The sequence below is a fragment of the Peromyscus maniculatus genome, chromosome 3 (genome assembly GCF_049852395.1).
Source record: "Peromyscus maniculatus bairdii isolate BWxNUB_F1_BW_parent chromosome 3, HU_Pman_BW_mat_3.1, whole genome shotgun sequence".
Classification (NCBI taxonomy): Eukaryota; Metazoa; Chordata; class Mammalia; order Rodentia; family Cricetidae; genus Peromyscus; species Peromyscus maniculatus.
Window position 1 is genome coordinate 52,766,122 of NC_134854.1, and position 15,362 is coordinate 52,781,483.

At 46.7% G+C, this 15,362-nt stretch overlaps 1 protein-coding gene across 1 annotated transcript in view; it reads left to right on the plus strand.

Moving 5' to 3' along the window:
• Zc3hav1 (zinc finger CCCH-type containing, antiviral 1) overlaps positions 1 to 15,362 on the plus strand; it is a 50,303-nt gene that overhangs the window by 1,301 nt on the left and 33,640 nt on the right. The window contains exon 2 of the mRNA XM_042273065.2: positions 15,030 to 15,165. Within this exon, the coding sequence (XP_042128999.2) occupies positions 15,030 to 15,165 (136 nt within the window). The remainder of the gene's footprint in view (positions 1 to 15,029; positions 15,166 to 15,362) is intronic.

Sequence of the window (15,362 nt, forward strand, 5' to 3'; positions counted from 1 at the left end):
TCGCTTCCTAAATATAGGCATTTTCAAGACTTGAATCGAGTCTTTTAATTTAGCTGGCTTCCTAATTTTTCCGTGAGAGGGATCACTCGCTTGGGTTCGTTCTCCTGTCCTATCTCCCGGGAGAGCTTCCAAACACACATCCCCCGTGGAGGCCTGTGCTATGAATCCAGTGTCTCCATCTCAGGCGTCTGGGGAACCGGCGTCCTGCTCACATGGGCCAGACTCCCTCCAGACAGGCTCTCGGACCTAACCCCCGACTTCTCTCCAGTTTATATAATTTCTCATCCCTTCTGCGCTTTCCTCTTCCAGATCTCACTTCTGAGTGTTGCAGAGGTAATGAATGGTGCCTTCTAGGCTATCGTCTTTCCAACTGTGTGTGTGTGTGTGTGTGTGTGTGTGTGTGTGTGTGTGTGTGTGTGTGTGTGTGTGTGTGTGATGGTTGTGGTACTGAAGATTGCTAGTAGGGCCTCCTGTATCCTAGGCAAGCACTCCACCACTGGAGCCTTGAAAAATCTTTCTGAGCCCTCGTCTGACCAACTTGCCCAGGCTAGCCTCTGATCTGCTCCATAGCCCTTGAACTTGGCTTCTTCCTGTCTTATACTGGAAAGTGGCTGAGATTACAGGTCTGTCCCTCAGGCCCACACTTCTGCTCAGTTATTTTTTTCTGGGAAGAGCATTTTGTACACTTCGTTGGTTCTTAAAAATTGTTGAGTGTTGCCCTGTTTTGGAAACAGTGTCAACATCAAATTTTTCTAAATCATCCATTTACTATCTATCAAAAAACTCCAGTTACTCACCTCCAGTATGTGTGTATCAAAACATACAAAGGAGGAGTGTTTTCAATGGCTGGAGTAATATTTTTAGATTTTTTGAAACGAGAATTCATTTAGCTCATTAAATACTTGAAGAAATGCTTCAGGGTGCCCCTTTATTTAAATATTCAATGTTATGATGCAACAGTTTGAAAGCCTTTCTGAGTTACAGGAAGTTATGCTTAGAAGAGGCATCTAAGTTGCTTGCAACTGAAGAAATCGCTGAGTAGGAAGGAAGGGAAGTGGTTAGAGGCAGAAAAGGAAGGAACGTTCTAGCACTGTACTGACCAGCAACAGGGTTAGAACGCTTTGGGAGCCTTTTATTTTTCCTTCTTTTAAGGTTGTTGCTTGTCCTGAGAATTTCCTCAGTAACTGTTGGCTTTTAGTTTTTAAAATTTTCGGTGTTTCTCTACCGTTCTCGGCATATTAAAAATGGAGAGGGAGCCGGGCGGTGGCGGCGCATGCCTTTAATGTCAGCACTCAGGAGGCAGAGGCTGGTGAATCTCTCAGTATGAGGCCAGCCTGGTCTACAGAGTGAGTTCTAGGACAGTCAGGGCTGCTACAGAGAGAAATCCTGTCTAGAAAAGCAAAACTAAACAAAAAAGGGGAAAAGTGGAAACTTCTGAGTCTCTCTGTACCCATCGTTTTGATCCAACAGTTTTCAAAATATGGCTCGTCTGGTGTCATGTACTCCGTCTCCACCCCCAGCTCCAGTGTTTTATGGTAAAGCAAGTCCCAGTGATGATTTACTTCCTAAGTATTCAGTATCTCTGGCAGATAAGGACTATATTTTATTAGTATTCTCATGGGACAGTGATCACTTTTTAAAAACATGTCTCTCGTCGGTGGCGGCGGAGGTGGTGCATGCCTTTAGTCCCAGCACTTGGGAGGCAGAGGCAGGAGAATCTCTGTGAGTTTGGGGCCAGCCTGCTCTACAGAGCGAGATCCAGGACAGCCAAGGTACACAGAGAAACCTGTCTTGAACAACCAAAACAAAACAAAAGTTTCTTTCTCTGCTCTCCCTCCCTCGAGATGGGGTCTCCTTGCGGTCCAGGCTGGTTTAGAACTCCTCTTAGGCCGAGGATGACCATGAGCTTTTGATCCTCTTGCCTCCACCTAAGTGCTGGGAAGCACACAACCGTAGCAGGGTGCTGGAGGCCGAACCCAGGGCCTCGGGCATGAGCAAGGCACTTTACCAACACAACCCGGTCCTCAGCCCCCCAACAATTATTTTATTATCATGTAATTTGGTACTCAGATTCTCCTGATTGCCTTAGTATCTAACTTGTTTTTTTGGGATAAAACACCTATATAGACATACTCCACAATCACTTTGTTACACATCCAGTATATTTTTAGAACTGTCATTTCAGCTTGTTGCACATAACATATGTAGAATTTTTGGTTTTATGAATTTTGTTATTGTTTTTGTGTGGTTTAAAACAATCATTTTAAGTTCAGACTGGCTTGGAAACGGCACGCTTCTATATTTTGAAAAATATGTATTATAGAGGGGTTATTTTGTCTGTTCAAGTTTGGATAGACTCTCCAGAGTATTCATCATTTTTTTATGGGGGGAGCAATGTATGTTTCTTTCTTTCTTTCCTTTTTTTTTTTTTTTTGTGGTCTCACTGGGTAGCTCTCTATGACTTGGAACTTGCTTATGTTGACTGGGCTAGCCTTAAACTGACAAAAATCCACCTGCCTGTGATTCCAGAGTACATCACCATACCTGGCTAGTTGTGTTCATTTTTTATGTGTATGGGTGTTTTGTCTGTACACACACCGCTTTCTGGTACCTGGTACCCCCTGAGGGTGGAAGAAGGCATCAGACCCCCTGGAACTGTAGCCACAGACAGCTGTGAGCCCCCACGTGGTGCTGGGAATTGAACCCAGGTCCTCTGGAAGAGCAGCCAGTGCCCTCAACCCCTGGGCTACCTCTCCAGCCTTAGACTCTCCTCAGAGACGAGGCAACATTTTTTATTTTTTTAAAGCACGCTTGTTTTGTAGTATTTTCTCTTTAGCAACTCCTACAGAATTCTGTCTTCTAAAACTTGACGAGAATTAATGCCTCTCTTGAAACACCGGCTAATGCGGTCAGCCAGCCATTTAATACCCACAATGATAGACTGTACTTGTATGTTGTAGTGTAATTTGTATTTTTGCTGGTCTTGTAATACTTTCTCTGTAGTGCCTTTTTTTATAGATAGAGATTCTCCTGTCTCGGTGTTCCAATGTTCCCTTTTATAATGCTTCTGGCTATACATTTTAGTTGACAACAGGGCAGTGTATGCTTGTTTGGGCACTCAAGTTTGGATATTTCTGTTTGCTTTGCTGACACAATCTTCCCAAACCTGAAATTCAAGTCCCAGGTGTGACAGACACTAATTGTTCAATAAGCACAGTAGAGATGACAGCTAAATTAGTCTTCACCATAGCTCCTGAGAAGTCTGCACTACAAGTCCACAGACCATGGCTGCCTGTGCCTCCGAGTGCTGGGATTAAAGGCGTGTGCCACCACCGCTGCTGCCGGCGGGCAAGTCCTTCCCTTTTAAACATTATTCTAACATGATTGTTACTGTTTCGCATGTGTAGAGGTGTGCAACGTGTGTACCATAGAGCACATAGGGAGTTCATCGAAGTTATGTGGACTTGGTTCTCTTCTTCTTTGTTTTGTTTTATGAGACAGAGCCTTGCTAGGTCCTGCAAGCTTGGCTCAAACTCAAGAAAATCCCCCTGCTTCAGTGTCTTGGGTACTATTATTACAGGCATACACTATCACACCAAACCTTATAAAATGCTATCTTGGGACTGGAGAGATGGCTCAGCAGTTAAAAGCCGAGTTTCTGCTCCTGTTGGGTTCTAGTTCCAGTGTCAGCATGGAAGCTCAGAACTATTTGTAACCTCAGTTTTGTGGGATCTGACACTCGCTTCTGGTCTCCACAGGCACCAGGCATGCATGGGGTGCACGTACATACATGTAGGCCAATTTTTCATAGATAAAATAAAAATCTTGTCTTAATCAGATGAAACAGGCATAGAGGCCCTTAGATTTTTACTGAAGCCACCATAGCTTGTAGCTGGCAGAGATGACAAGTCATCCCTATTTGTGTGACTTCTTTCGTTTCTCCATTGTCTGGTAGCTGTATGAAGTGAGGTCTTCCATTAACTCAGGTTTCTCTCCTTGCAGGCATGATTTCTGTTGAACTGGTTGGAACAGATGTCTTAAGGTCATTTTGTTACTATGGTTTCTGTCAATGTGGGTGTTTTTTTCTGAGCTCTTTCCGGTTTTTAAGGTATTCAGTGCTGAAACTTAGATGAGGTGTGGGGGCCTGTGAAATGGCTCATTTACTCATGAAGTAAAATGCTTGCCTTGCACATTGATGACCTGAATTCAATTTCCAGAATCCACAGAAAGATGGAAGAGGAAGATCAAATCCACAAAATTGTCCTCTGGTTTCTACACACACACTTCGGCATGCATGTGCCCCCGTCCATACACATTACACACGGGTGCACACACGCAGAATAGGTAATTTAAAAAGGGATATAGAATGACTAAGTGTCTCTATTGTTAAATTTTTGCTTGTCTCTTACAAAATGAAGAGCCCTGAGAGGCCTCAGCATATTTGTTTTGTGTCCTTTGGTTCCATTCTTTTTACCTGTTTCCAGATCTACAGACCAACAGGTGATTGGGTTAGGGTGTTTGTAAACTCCTGCGGATTCACCCAACTGCTGATGGAAAATATGCAGGGGGAAAAACTGAATCATTGTTCTCCAAACAATCCAGCAGAGCAAGTATTTACATAGCATTTCCATTGTATTAGGCATTGTAAGTATTCTCAGGGAGATACATGGGAGGGTGTGGGTAGGCTACATGCAAATGCTGTGCCTTTTATGTTAGGGACTCTAACATGGATTTCAGCCTTGACAAGGACTTGAAACCACCTTCTCAGGGTCACCAAAGAATGGCTCTCCTTGCTTCATTTGCTCTTGTCTACTCAGCATGCTTCACCTGCTCTATTTTCTCTTTTTGCCTTGAGCTCTGGGTTTTATGGGTCTTGGTTCTGGTCTTTGCCAAGTTGTGCCCCTACCCTATTTATTTATTTTTATTTATTTGTTTGTTTTTTCGAAACAGGGTTTCTCTGTGTACTTTGGGGCCTGTCCTGGATCTCGCTCTGTAGACCAGGCTGGCCTCAACTCACAGAGATCTGCCTGCCTCTGCCTCTTGCATGCTGGGATTAAAGGCATGCGCCACCACCACCCCCTAACCAATTTTAAAAGACCACATGATACCAAGGAATTATGCCTGCTTCAAACCTGTACCACCCCCTTCCCCGAGCCTATGTGGGGTCCTTGGGCCAATGGACTTCTCAGTTATATTTCTAGAGTCTACATATCCTTAGGTCTTTCTACATGTGGAAGGAAATGGCTTATACAGTCTGGTGCATCCACAGCCTCGGGTTGTCAGTTCTGTGGGTGTAGGGAGAACCTAAGGAGGGAAGGAACTGGTGGACTGGAACTGGGAAACAGGGCTACTATCTTCCACTCTGAGATTGAGCAGTTTGAAAAGTCTAAATTCAAGCTGACCATCCTGATCATTATGGACCAATCTTCCTCACAAAAGGAGGAAAGAATTCAACAGATTCTTAGCTTAACTTACTATATGATAGACATATTACATAGTGAATGTATTATACTTTTATATGTAGGTATTCCATATGGGCCTTCATTTACAGCTTTGCTTTGGACCCCACAAATTTTAGAGGGGGACTGTTTGATTTATTAAGGCATAAAGTTTTTTTCTCATTATTAAAATTGAGATTGTTTTTAGTTGTTTTGCTACTAAATCATGATCTTTGCTTATTTTGATGATGTTTCTTTGTGCACATCTTCCCTATAGAATAATAGAATTTCCAAACTTACCTTAAGTTTTATTAGATGACGGTGCCAAATTGTTTCCTAGAGTGTGTGTGGAACTGGGTGTGATAGCACATGCCTTTAACCCCAGCTCTCGGGAAGCACGCGGCAGGCAGAGGTCTGAGTTTGAGGTCAGGCTGGTCTACATAGCAAGTTCTAGGTCAGAGAGAGAACATTTACACTCCCAGTAGACAGGAATACTCTTTGCTTTTATCTTTGTCAACTGGTCTCATAAGCCACTGAAAATTTGTGCTGATGAAGGGAATGTAAAATTGTATCTCACTGGCTTTTTGTTTAGTTTTATTTTACTTATTTATTTATCTTGTAAAGAGAGCCTCATGTAGCCCAGGCTGGCCTCCACCCCCTTTTTTAATTTATTTATTTATTTATTTATTTATTATGTATACTGTATTCTGCTTGCACGTATGCCTGCAAGCCAGAAGTGGGCACCAGATCTCATTATAGACAATTGTGAATCACCATGTGGTTGGTGGGAATTGAACTCAGGACCTCTGGAAGACCAGCCAGTGCTCTCAGCAGCCGCTGAGCCATCTCTCCAGCCCGTATTGTTGTTTTTAATAGCTAAACCCATTTTTTAAATTTTGTGTCAATAAGCACATTCATGGCTTATTTGTTTTGTTTTATAGTTATATAACTACTGTCACTATCAAAATCCAGAACATACCATCACCCCCAGAAAAATGCCCTCACACCTGATTCTTTCTTACCCCCATCGCCTTCCCGCCTGTGTGCACTGAACCTGTTCTGGGCCTTTCGCTGGGTAGCTTCACACAGTGTGGCTGGCCTCTGGGGCCTCCCTCGCTCTTCTCTTCTCCGGCTGTGTGTTTCAGTTGAGCAAGTGACACATAGTTGCTTTGGGTGTATTTACCTGGGAGGAGCCCTCCTGGGAAGTTCCTCTGTCTGTAGAGTCACGTCCTCAGGTCTTAAAGGTACACTTGCTATTTTCTGCAACCTGGTGACCGAGCAGGGCGCACTCCAGAAGAATCATTTTGGAATCTTGTCTATTTCGGATTTGCTTCATGTTTTTTAATTTTACTTCCATTAAACTTGACATTTGGTGTCGGCAACATTCTGCAAGAATGAAACAAAGAAACTCCATATAAGTAATACTTGCAGTGATCAAAAAAAAATCTTTAACAGGGACAAGCATTTTTTTGTTTTTGTTTTTGGAGACAGGGTTTCTCTTTGTAACAGCCCTAGTCGTTCTGGATCTCGCTCTGTAGACCAGGCTGGCTTCGAACTCACAAAGATCCACCTGCCTCTGCCTCCCAAGTGCTGGGATTAAAGGCGTGTGCCGTCACTGCCCAGCCAGGGACAAGCATTTTAATGTGTAAGTACTGAACACTAGCTCATTGCTCCACTGGGATTCTACACAAGCATTTTGACAACTAATACTCTCTGCTTTTAAATATAACTTTTCTTTCCGTGAAATAGAAAGTTCTAATTTGCTTTCTAATCCTGAAGGTGTTTTTTCCAAACAGGAATCTATCTGACCTTTACCTACAAGTTGCTTTGGACTAGGCAAGGCCTGGAACTGGGAAGAGGAGAAAAGATTCTGGGAGACTGAGGATATCAGGCACAACAAGAAACAGGCAGGCCTCTGACTCTGTTTAGTGAGGGGTGACCTAGAACCTCTGATTCTCCTGCGTCTGTCTGCTGAGTGCTGGGGTTACAGGTGTGCTGGGTTACAGGGGTGCTGGAGTTACAGGGTGCTGTGCTGGGGTTACAGGTGTGCTGGGGTTACAGGTGTGCTGGGTTACAGGGGTGCTGGGTTACAGGGGTGCTGTGCTGGGGTTACAGGGGTGCTGTGCTGGGGTTACAGGTGTGCTGGGGTTACAGGTGTGCTGGGGTTACAGGTGTGCTGGGTTACATGGGTGCTGGGTTACAGGGGTGCTGTGCTGGGGTTACAGGTGTGCTGGGGTTACAGGGGTGCTGGAGTTACAGGTGTGCTGGGGTTACAGGGGTGCTGGAGTTACAGGGGTGCTGGGGTTACAGGGGTGCTGTGCTGGGGTTACAGGGGTGCTGGGGTTACAGGTGTGCTGGGTTACAGGTGTGCTGAGTTACAGGGGTGCTGTGCTGGGTTACAGGTGTGCTGGGTTACAGGGGTGCTGGGTTACAGGGGTGCTGGGTTACAGGGGTGCTGGGGTTACAGGTGTGCTGGGTTACAGGGGTGCTGGGTTACAGGGGTGCTGGGTTACAGGGGTGCTGGGTTACAGGGGTGCTGGGGTTACAGGGGTGCTGGGTTACAGGGGTGCTGGGTTACAGGGGTGCTGGGTTACAGGTGTGCTGGCTGGGGTTACAGGTGCACTGGGGTTACAGGGGTGCTGGGTTACAGGGGTGCTGGGGTTACAGGGGTGCTGGGGTTACAGGTGCACTGGGGTTACAGGGGTGCTGGGTTACAGGGGTGCTGGGGTTACAGGTGTGCTGGCTGGGGTTACAGGTGTGCTGGCTGGGGTTACAGGTGTGCTGGGGTTACAGGTGTGCTGGCTGGGGTTACAGGTGTGCTGGGGTTACAGCTCTGCTGGCTGGGGTTACAGGTGTGCTGGGGTTACAGGTGTGCTGGGGTTACAGGTGTGCTGGGTTACAGGTGCGCTGGGGTTACAGGTGTGCTGGCTGGGGTTACAGGTGCTCTCTGGGGTTACAGCTGTGCTGGCTGGGGTTACAGGTGTGCTGGAGTTACAGGGGTGCTGGGTTACAGGGGTGCTGTGCTGGGGTTACAGGTGTGCTGGGGTTACAGGGGTGCTGGCTGGGGTTACAGGTGTGCTGGGGTTACAGGGGTGCTGGCTGGGGTTACAGGTGTGCTGGGGTTACAGCTCTGCTGGCTGGGGTTACAGGTGTGCTGGGGTTACAGGTGTGCTGGGTTACAGGTGTGCTGGGTTACAGGTGTGCTGGGGTTACAGGTGCTCTCTGGGGTTACAGCTGGCTGGGGTTACAGGTATGCTGGCTGGGGTTACAGGTGTGCTGGTTGGGGTTACAGGGGATTCTGGGATTACAGGCCCGCGCTGGAGTTACAGGTCACTGGAGTTACATCTGTGCTGGGGTTACAGGCCTGCGCTGGGGTACTCATTCAGTGAGCCAGCCCTGCCTGATCATGACCGGGCTGTGTAACCATGAACATCCAAGTACATTAGAATTGGAGACGGAACTTCTAATACTTCATTAGGGTTGGTTTTGATTGCTGACCTTCTATTCTCTAGACAAATGTCGTCTAGATAACATCTCTCACACATCTTGGTTCCTTTTCTACCTGGCTTGTATTATGGTGCACTATTTCCTGTTTCCTATGTGAATCAATTATTCCTGTGTTTATCGACCCCATGGGTTATAGGGAACACAGAGGTTACAGGGAGGAGGGAAGAATATTTCAATGTAGTTACCCTCAAACCCCAAGAAGCTTAGGTCTTCTTTTACTGTTTTACTGTTGAGCAGCTTGTGTTTACCAAGGGAAACACCCAGTCAGGAGCCCCACCCAGAATTGCTTGTGAAAAGCCCAACCCACAAGTCATGGGCCCCGGAAACACAGTTGACTCGCTCTCAGGGGGCCTCACACCCGTCAGATTAAGCCAGTCTCCAGGTGTGGCTGGGGTCAGACCATTTGAAGCAGTCCTCGGTTGGTGGTTATGTGTTGCCTGGGATAAGAACCATTTTCCAGGCTAGGTTGTTAAGGCCATGCTCCTCGGCTGGGGGGAGTGTGGACTGCTGGGTTAAAGCAGCGTTTTGTTTTGTGGGGAGAATGGCAAAGGCAAAAGGTCATTTATTGTTAGGCTCGGGGTCTGGGAGATGCTCCTGCCTCTACATGGCCACCTTTGCCTCTTTCTCTCAAAGTTCCATTTCCTGTGACCGGAGCCTATTGCTTGTGTATCTGCTCTGGTGCCAGCAGCGCTCTGCAAATGTTTGCATTGTCCTAGGCAATTACGTGCAGGATGATAAACAGGCTCTTTTTCAGTCTGGGAGCTGGGGGCACCTGAGGCTCTAATCAACCCTCTCTGCAAGAGCCACTGTCCCCTGTGGGGGCGGGAGCCATGACTACTTCCAGGATCACCCGGGAGTCCCAGCCCCCACCTTCAGACAAACTGTTTCAGAAATGGCTTGGGACCTCGCCATTCATCGGTAGTCTAGAAACCCTCCGGATCTAGACGACTTGCGTGCTACAAGTTGAAGAATACAACTGGGATAGGACGCAGAGGTTGCATTTCTGACAACTTCCCTGTCGATTCTGGTCAGAGCAGCACGTTGAGAGACGCTAGCGCCAGCCCCAGGGGGCCCTGGGCGAGCCTCCCGCCAGCCCCTGGCTGAGTGTCAGGCTCCCGAATAGGACAGAAGGGTGAGAGGAAAGCGGAAAGGGAGCCTCAGCTCCAATTAGACCAGCCGCTGCGCCTGTCTCCTCCCAGCAAACCCTCACAATCAGTTTTCGTCCTCCTGCACTTTATCCTTTATGACCTTCTCTCCGCTTCTATTCTGCGCTCAGCCTTCTGGGTCCAGAGGAACAAAGGCTTCAAACATCCCCACAGTTTTCATTCGTAAGTTTCTGAGCTACCTGTGTTGGGCTTTGCAGATTAGAGGCTTTTTTCCCCCTCTTGTTTTTGACGTCTGAGTTCAGCGACCTTCCTTCCTTCTACCTGCGTCAGTCACTCTTGAGGTTTCAGTTTATCGGGCCTTAGTTGCCCACATTGGGGTTACTGTAATTGCTAAGCTCTCGGGCAGGAAACGTGATAGGTGTTAATTTCTGTATATCCTCTGATAGACAGCAAGTACAAACTGCCCCGCCTTTGTGGCTGATCGGTGTACTGAAATGAAGACCAAGATTTAAACAAAACAAAACAAAAAAACAGCTGGGAAGTGGTGGCCCATGCCTTTGATCCCAGCACTCAGGAGGCAGACGCAGGCGAATCTCTGTGAGTTCGAGGCCAGCTTGGTCTACAGTGTGAGATCCAGGACAGGCTCCAAAGCTACACAGAGAAACCCTGTCTCAAACCCCCCCCCCCAAAAAAAAAAAGAAAGAAAAAAAGAAAGAAAAACCAAAACCAAACAACAACGACAAACCTGTAAGAAGGGCTGTCTCGGAGGTTAAGAGCACTGGCTGTTCTTCCAGAGGTCCTGAGTTTGATTCTCAGCACCACATGGTGCTCACAACCACCTGTAATGAGATCTGGTGCCCTCTTCTGGCCTGCACATAATAAATAAATCTTAAACAAACAAACCTGTAAGAAGTAGCTGAGGGGATGCCTGGAGCCTGTGGAGAAACAGCTGGGGATGGGTTGCCAGACTAGATGCAGCAGATGCGGGCTGTGAAGACCAGAGGTTGCCTCAGGATGGAGAGGAGAAGGAAAAAGTAACACTGGAGCCATCAGAAGGACAACAGCCAGCCCAACTCGACTCTTCTTTTAGACATCCATGCCTTGAGTGGGCTTCCAAGAAGAGGGAGCCCCGTTGGCTTGGCTCTGTGGTCAGGATGTCTGAGCTGGACCCAAGAGGGAAGCAAGGATTCCGTACTCTTTGACTAACCGAGGTGGAACCTGTCTGTCTGTTTGTGGGGCTGTTTGAGCAGGTGGCTTTACCCACCGAGCGCTGTGCTGGCCCCGGGCAGGAGCTTCAGCTAAGGTTATTTTCAGATCTGTAACAAGAACATTAATGGGAATGGCTATGGGAACAGAGAAGGGGTGCCTGGACCCGAAAGGTGAGGCAACTCCTCCACCTCCGGCAGAGCTGTCACAGGGCTGTGGGGGAGGGGCGGGGGAGGGGATTACCTTCAGACACTTTTCTGCTTACCGGTCTCTTCAGATGCTCTCCGTGGCCTCAGGGAGTAGGTGATCAGCTGGAGTTTCTGCGCAGCTGTCGAGGGTTCTTGGTGGTGGAGGCTGGGGGGAGCAGTTATCTGAAACCCACAGAGCAGAAGCCCCAAGTTAGCAGGGCCGAGGTCAGCCTTATCAAGGAGCACCAGAAACACACTGGACGCCAAGGTTAGCGGTGGGCAAAGTAAGGGAAGGGCCCGGCTGGGAAAATGGCTAACGAGGACGGAGGCCGTCACCAGCCCTTCACCTTTCCTGGAAGCAAAGGGCCTGGACGGGCTGGCCGGAATTCAAGGACTCGGCTAGTGGCCAACCGGGCTGTGTCTGTAATTTTTTTTTTAAGGTTCTGGTACTTCTAGAGGCTTAATAACATTCCCATGAGAGAGAGAGAGAGAGAGAGAGAGAGAGAGAGAGAGAGAGAGAGAGAGAGAGAGAGAGAGAGAGAGAAGAAGGAGAGGGGGAGAGCGAGAGAGCACATGTGTGTGCACATGGCACACACACAAATTCGTGTAGGGCATCATTCCTCGGGATCTCTCAACCTTATTTTTTGAGACGGGTTTTATCACTGAGTTAGGACTCATCAAGTGACTAGTGAGCTCTAGGGATCTGCCTGTGTGCACTTCTTCCATGCTGGGACTGCAAACAAGCTACCAGGTGTAGCTTTTTCGGGGGCGGGGGGGTTGGAGAACGGGCTGTCATGATGACAAGGCACACGCTTTACTGACTGAGCTGTCTCTAGCCAATGTGAATGACTTTTAAAGACTCTTTTTGTTTGTTTTGTTTTTTGAGACAGGGTTTCTCTGTGTAGCCTTGGATGTCCTGGAACCCGCTCTGTAGATCAGACCAGCCTGAAACTCACAGAGATCTGCCTACCTCTGCTTCCCAGCAGACATGCGCGATCATTGCCTGGCAGAACTAATTCTTAGAGCATGATTTCCACCTGGATGTTCATGTTTGTGAAAACCCACCAGTTTTCATAAAGTCACTTTTCATTTCTGTTAACAGGAATAGAAAACTGAAAAATAGTGGTGGAACAGGTAATATTTAATATTTAGAAATGAAAGACAATTACTAAATGAGTTTTTTTTTTCTTTAATTTTTTGAGACTGGGTTTCTCTGTATAACAGTCCTAGCTGTTCTGGAACTGGCTTTGTATACCAGGCTGGTCTTGAAATCACAGAGACCTTCTGCCTCTGCCTCCCTAGTGCTGGGATTAAAGGCCACCACTGCCCAGCTAAAGGAAAAAATTTAATTAAGAATAAAAGAAAAGCTGGGCGGTGGTGGCGCACACCTTTAATTTCAGCACTCGGGAGGCAGAGGCAGGCGGGTCTCTGTGAGTTTGAGGCCAGCCTGGGCTACCAAGTGAGTTCCAGGAAAGGAGCAAAGCTACACAGAGAAACCCTGTCTAAAAAAACCAAGAAAAAAAAAAGAAAAAGAAAAAATGGAATAAGCCCTGAATAAACCAGTGCTATTTTCTGCTCCAGAACCAGATGCTTTAATGCAGTCATGACATGGTAATATGTAGTATCATTTATAGAGGTAGCAGAATTATGTGCTGTTTTATAGAAATTGAGACACTCTAATGTTTGTGTGACAAAAGTAGTTAAGCCCATTAAGGATCTTTTGAATAGGAGTAAGCCGACATTATCGTGAATCATTGTGTTAATTTATGTTGGAAAGGACATATAAATTATCACCATTGGTTTCAAAGCAGAACAGATTAGTGAAACACAATAGAGGTTGTAAGAGTGAGCCCTCTGGTGTGGGTGCTGGCAAACAAGGTCAGGCCCTCTGGACGGGTGTCCAGAGCTGTTGGCCATGAGGCCGTCTGCAGGTCTCTTGGTGGGCAGTGGCTTCTGAACAGGTTGTTTCCCATTTCTATGCCAGTTTTTTCTTCTTTCACAGCTATGTGCAAAAGAAGTATTATAACAGTTAAGGGCAGATATTATGTGTGCTTGTATACAGTTTGTAAAGAATTGTGCACCCTCCTGATTTAGCTGTTTGATAAATACATTTTTTTTTTTTTCTGAGATAGGGTTTCTCTGTGTAGCTTTGCGCCTTTTTCCTGGAACTCACTTGGTAGCCCAGGCTGGCCTCGAACTCACAGAGATCCTCCTACCTCTGCCTCCCGAGTGCTGGGATTAAATTGAAGGTGTGCGCCACCACCACCTGGTAAATACATTATTATTGTTATCATTATTTATTTATTTATTTATTTATTTATTTATTTATTTATTTATTTATTTATTTATTTTTAAGTCAGAGTCTCTCTTTGTGACCCTGGCTGGCCTGGAACTAGCTATATAGATCAGGCTGGCTTCAAACTCACAAAGATCCTCCCATAAATACCTCTCAGGTTCTGGGTTTAAAATCATGTGCCACACACCCTATTTTTTAAATACCTTTACTTTTTTTTTTTTTTTTTTTTTTTTTTTAAACTCTGAAGCAGAAGCATACAGATCACCATGAGTTTGAGACCAGTCTGGTCTGCATATCAAGTTCCAGGTCCAGCTGATGTTATACAGTGAGACCTTGTTTTTGTTGTTTTTTTTTTTTTGGTTTTTCGAGACAGGGTTTCTCTGCGTAGTTTTGCGCCTTTCCTGGAGCTCACTTGGTAGCCCAGGCTGGCCTCGAACTCACAGCGATCCGCCTGGCTCTGCCTCTGTTTTGTTTGTTTTAAGTATATATTTGTGTGTGTGTGTGTGTGTGTGTGTGTGTGTGTGTGCAGTCAAACTGAGGTCATCAGATTTGTATTTGTGTATGTGCAATCAAGCTGAGGTCATCAGGTTGGTTGGCAAACCTTTATTTACCTTGACCCATTGTGCCATCTGGCTGGACCAGTGTACCTTTGAAAAGTTTAGTCTTCTGCAGGATTGATTAACCTGTGTTAATTCATCATTGATCTTTGCTGAGTGGAAGTTTAATGGACTCTTTCTCTTTAATCTACCTTAGACATGCTAAGCAGGTGCTCTGCCACTGAAATCCCCTCTTTTAAAATTCAGTATTTAAGGCTAGCATGTGAAGCAATGGATTCTTGTTTGTTTGTTTGTTTTGTTTTTTGAGAGAGGGTTTCTCTGTGTAACAATGCTGGCTGTCTTAGAACTTGTTCTGTAGACCTGGCTGGCCTCGAACTCGCAGAGATCTGCCTACCTCTGCCTCCTGAGTGCTGGGATTAAAGGCGTGCATCACCACGGCCTGAGTAATGGATTTCATTATGGCGTTTTCATGCATCCACGCCATCACACTTTGGTCTTGTGTGTTCCCCTCTCTCAGTGCCCTTGCCTCTCCCCCGAACCCCGCCCTATCCTCCTGGTAACCCCTTTCTTCTCCCTGATAGTTCCCCCTTCTGCATTCTGTTTGCTCTTCCCTCCCCTTCCCTTCCCTTAGAACTCAGGATGCCTTTCTCCCTCCCCCCTGCCCTTCCTACATCCGTATCTCCTTTCTTCTGTGAAGTGCAAACACTGACAGTTGTCCTCCTTTCTTCCAGGAACCTTTGCAAGTACTCTCACGAAGTTCTCTCGGAACAGAACTTCCAGGTCCTGAAGAACCATGAGCTCTCTGGGCTTAACCAAGAGGAGCTGGCAGTACTCCTGGTCCAGAGCGACCCTTTTTTTTTGCCCGAGGTAGGTACTGAATCTCAGTTTAAGCACCAGAGTATTACGAGCAAGCCAGGCGTGGTGGTGCACATCTTTAATCCCAGCAGGCAGATTTATGAGTTGGAGACTAGTTTTGTCTCCATAGCAAGTTCCAGGCCAGTCAAGGCTACTTCGTGAGACCCTTGTCTCAACAAATTTGGGTCCAGATGCCTCCTCCACTAGGG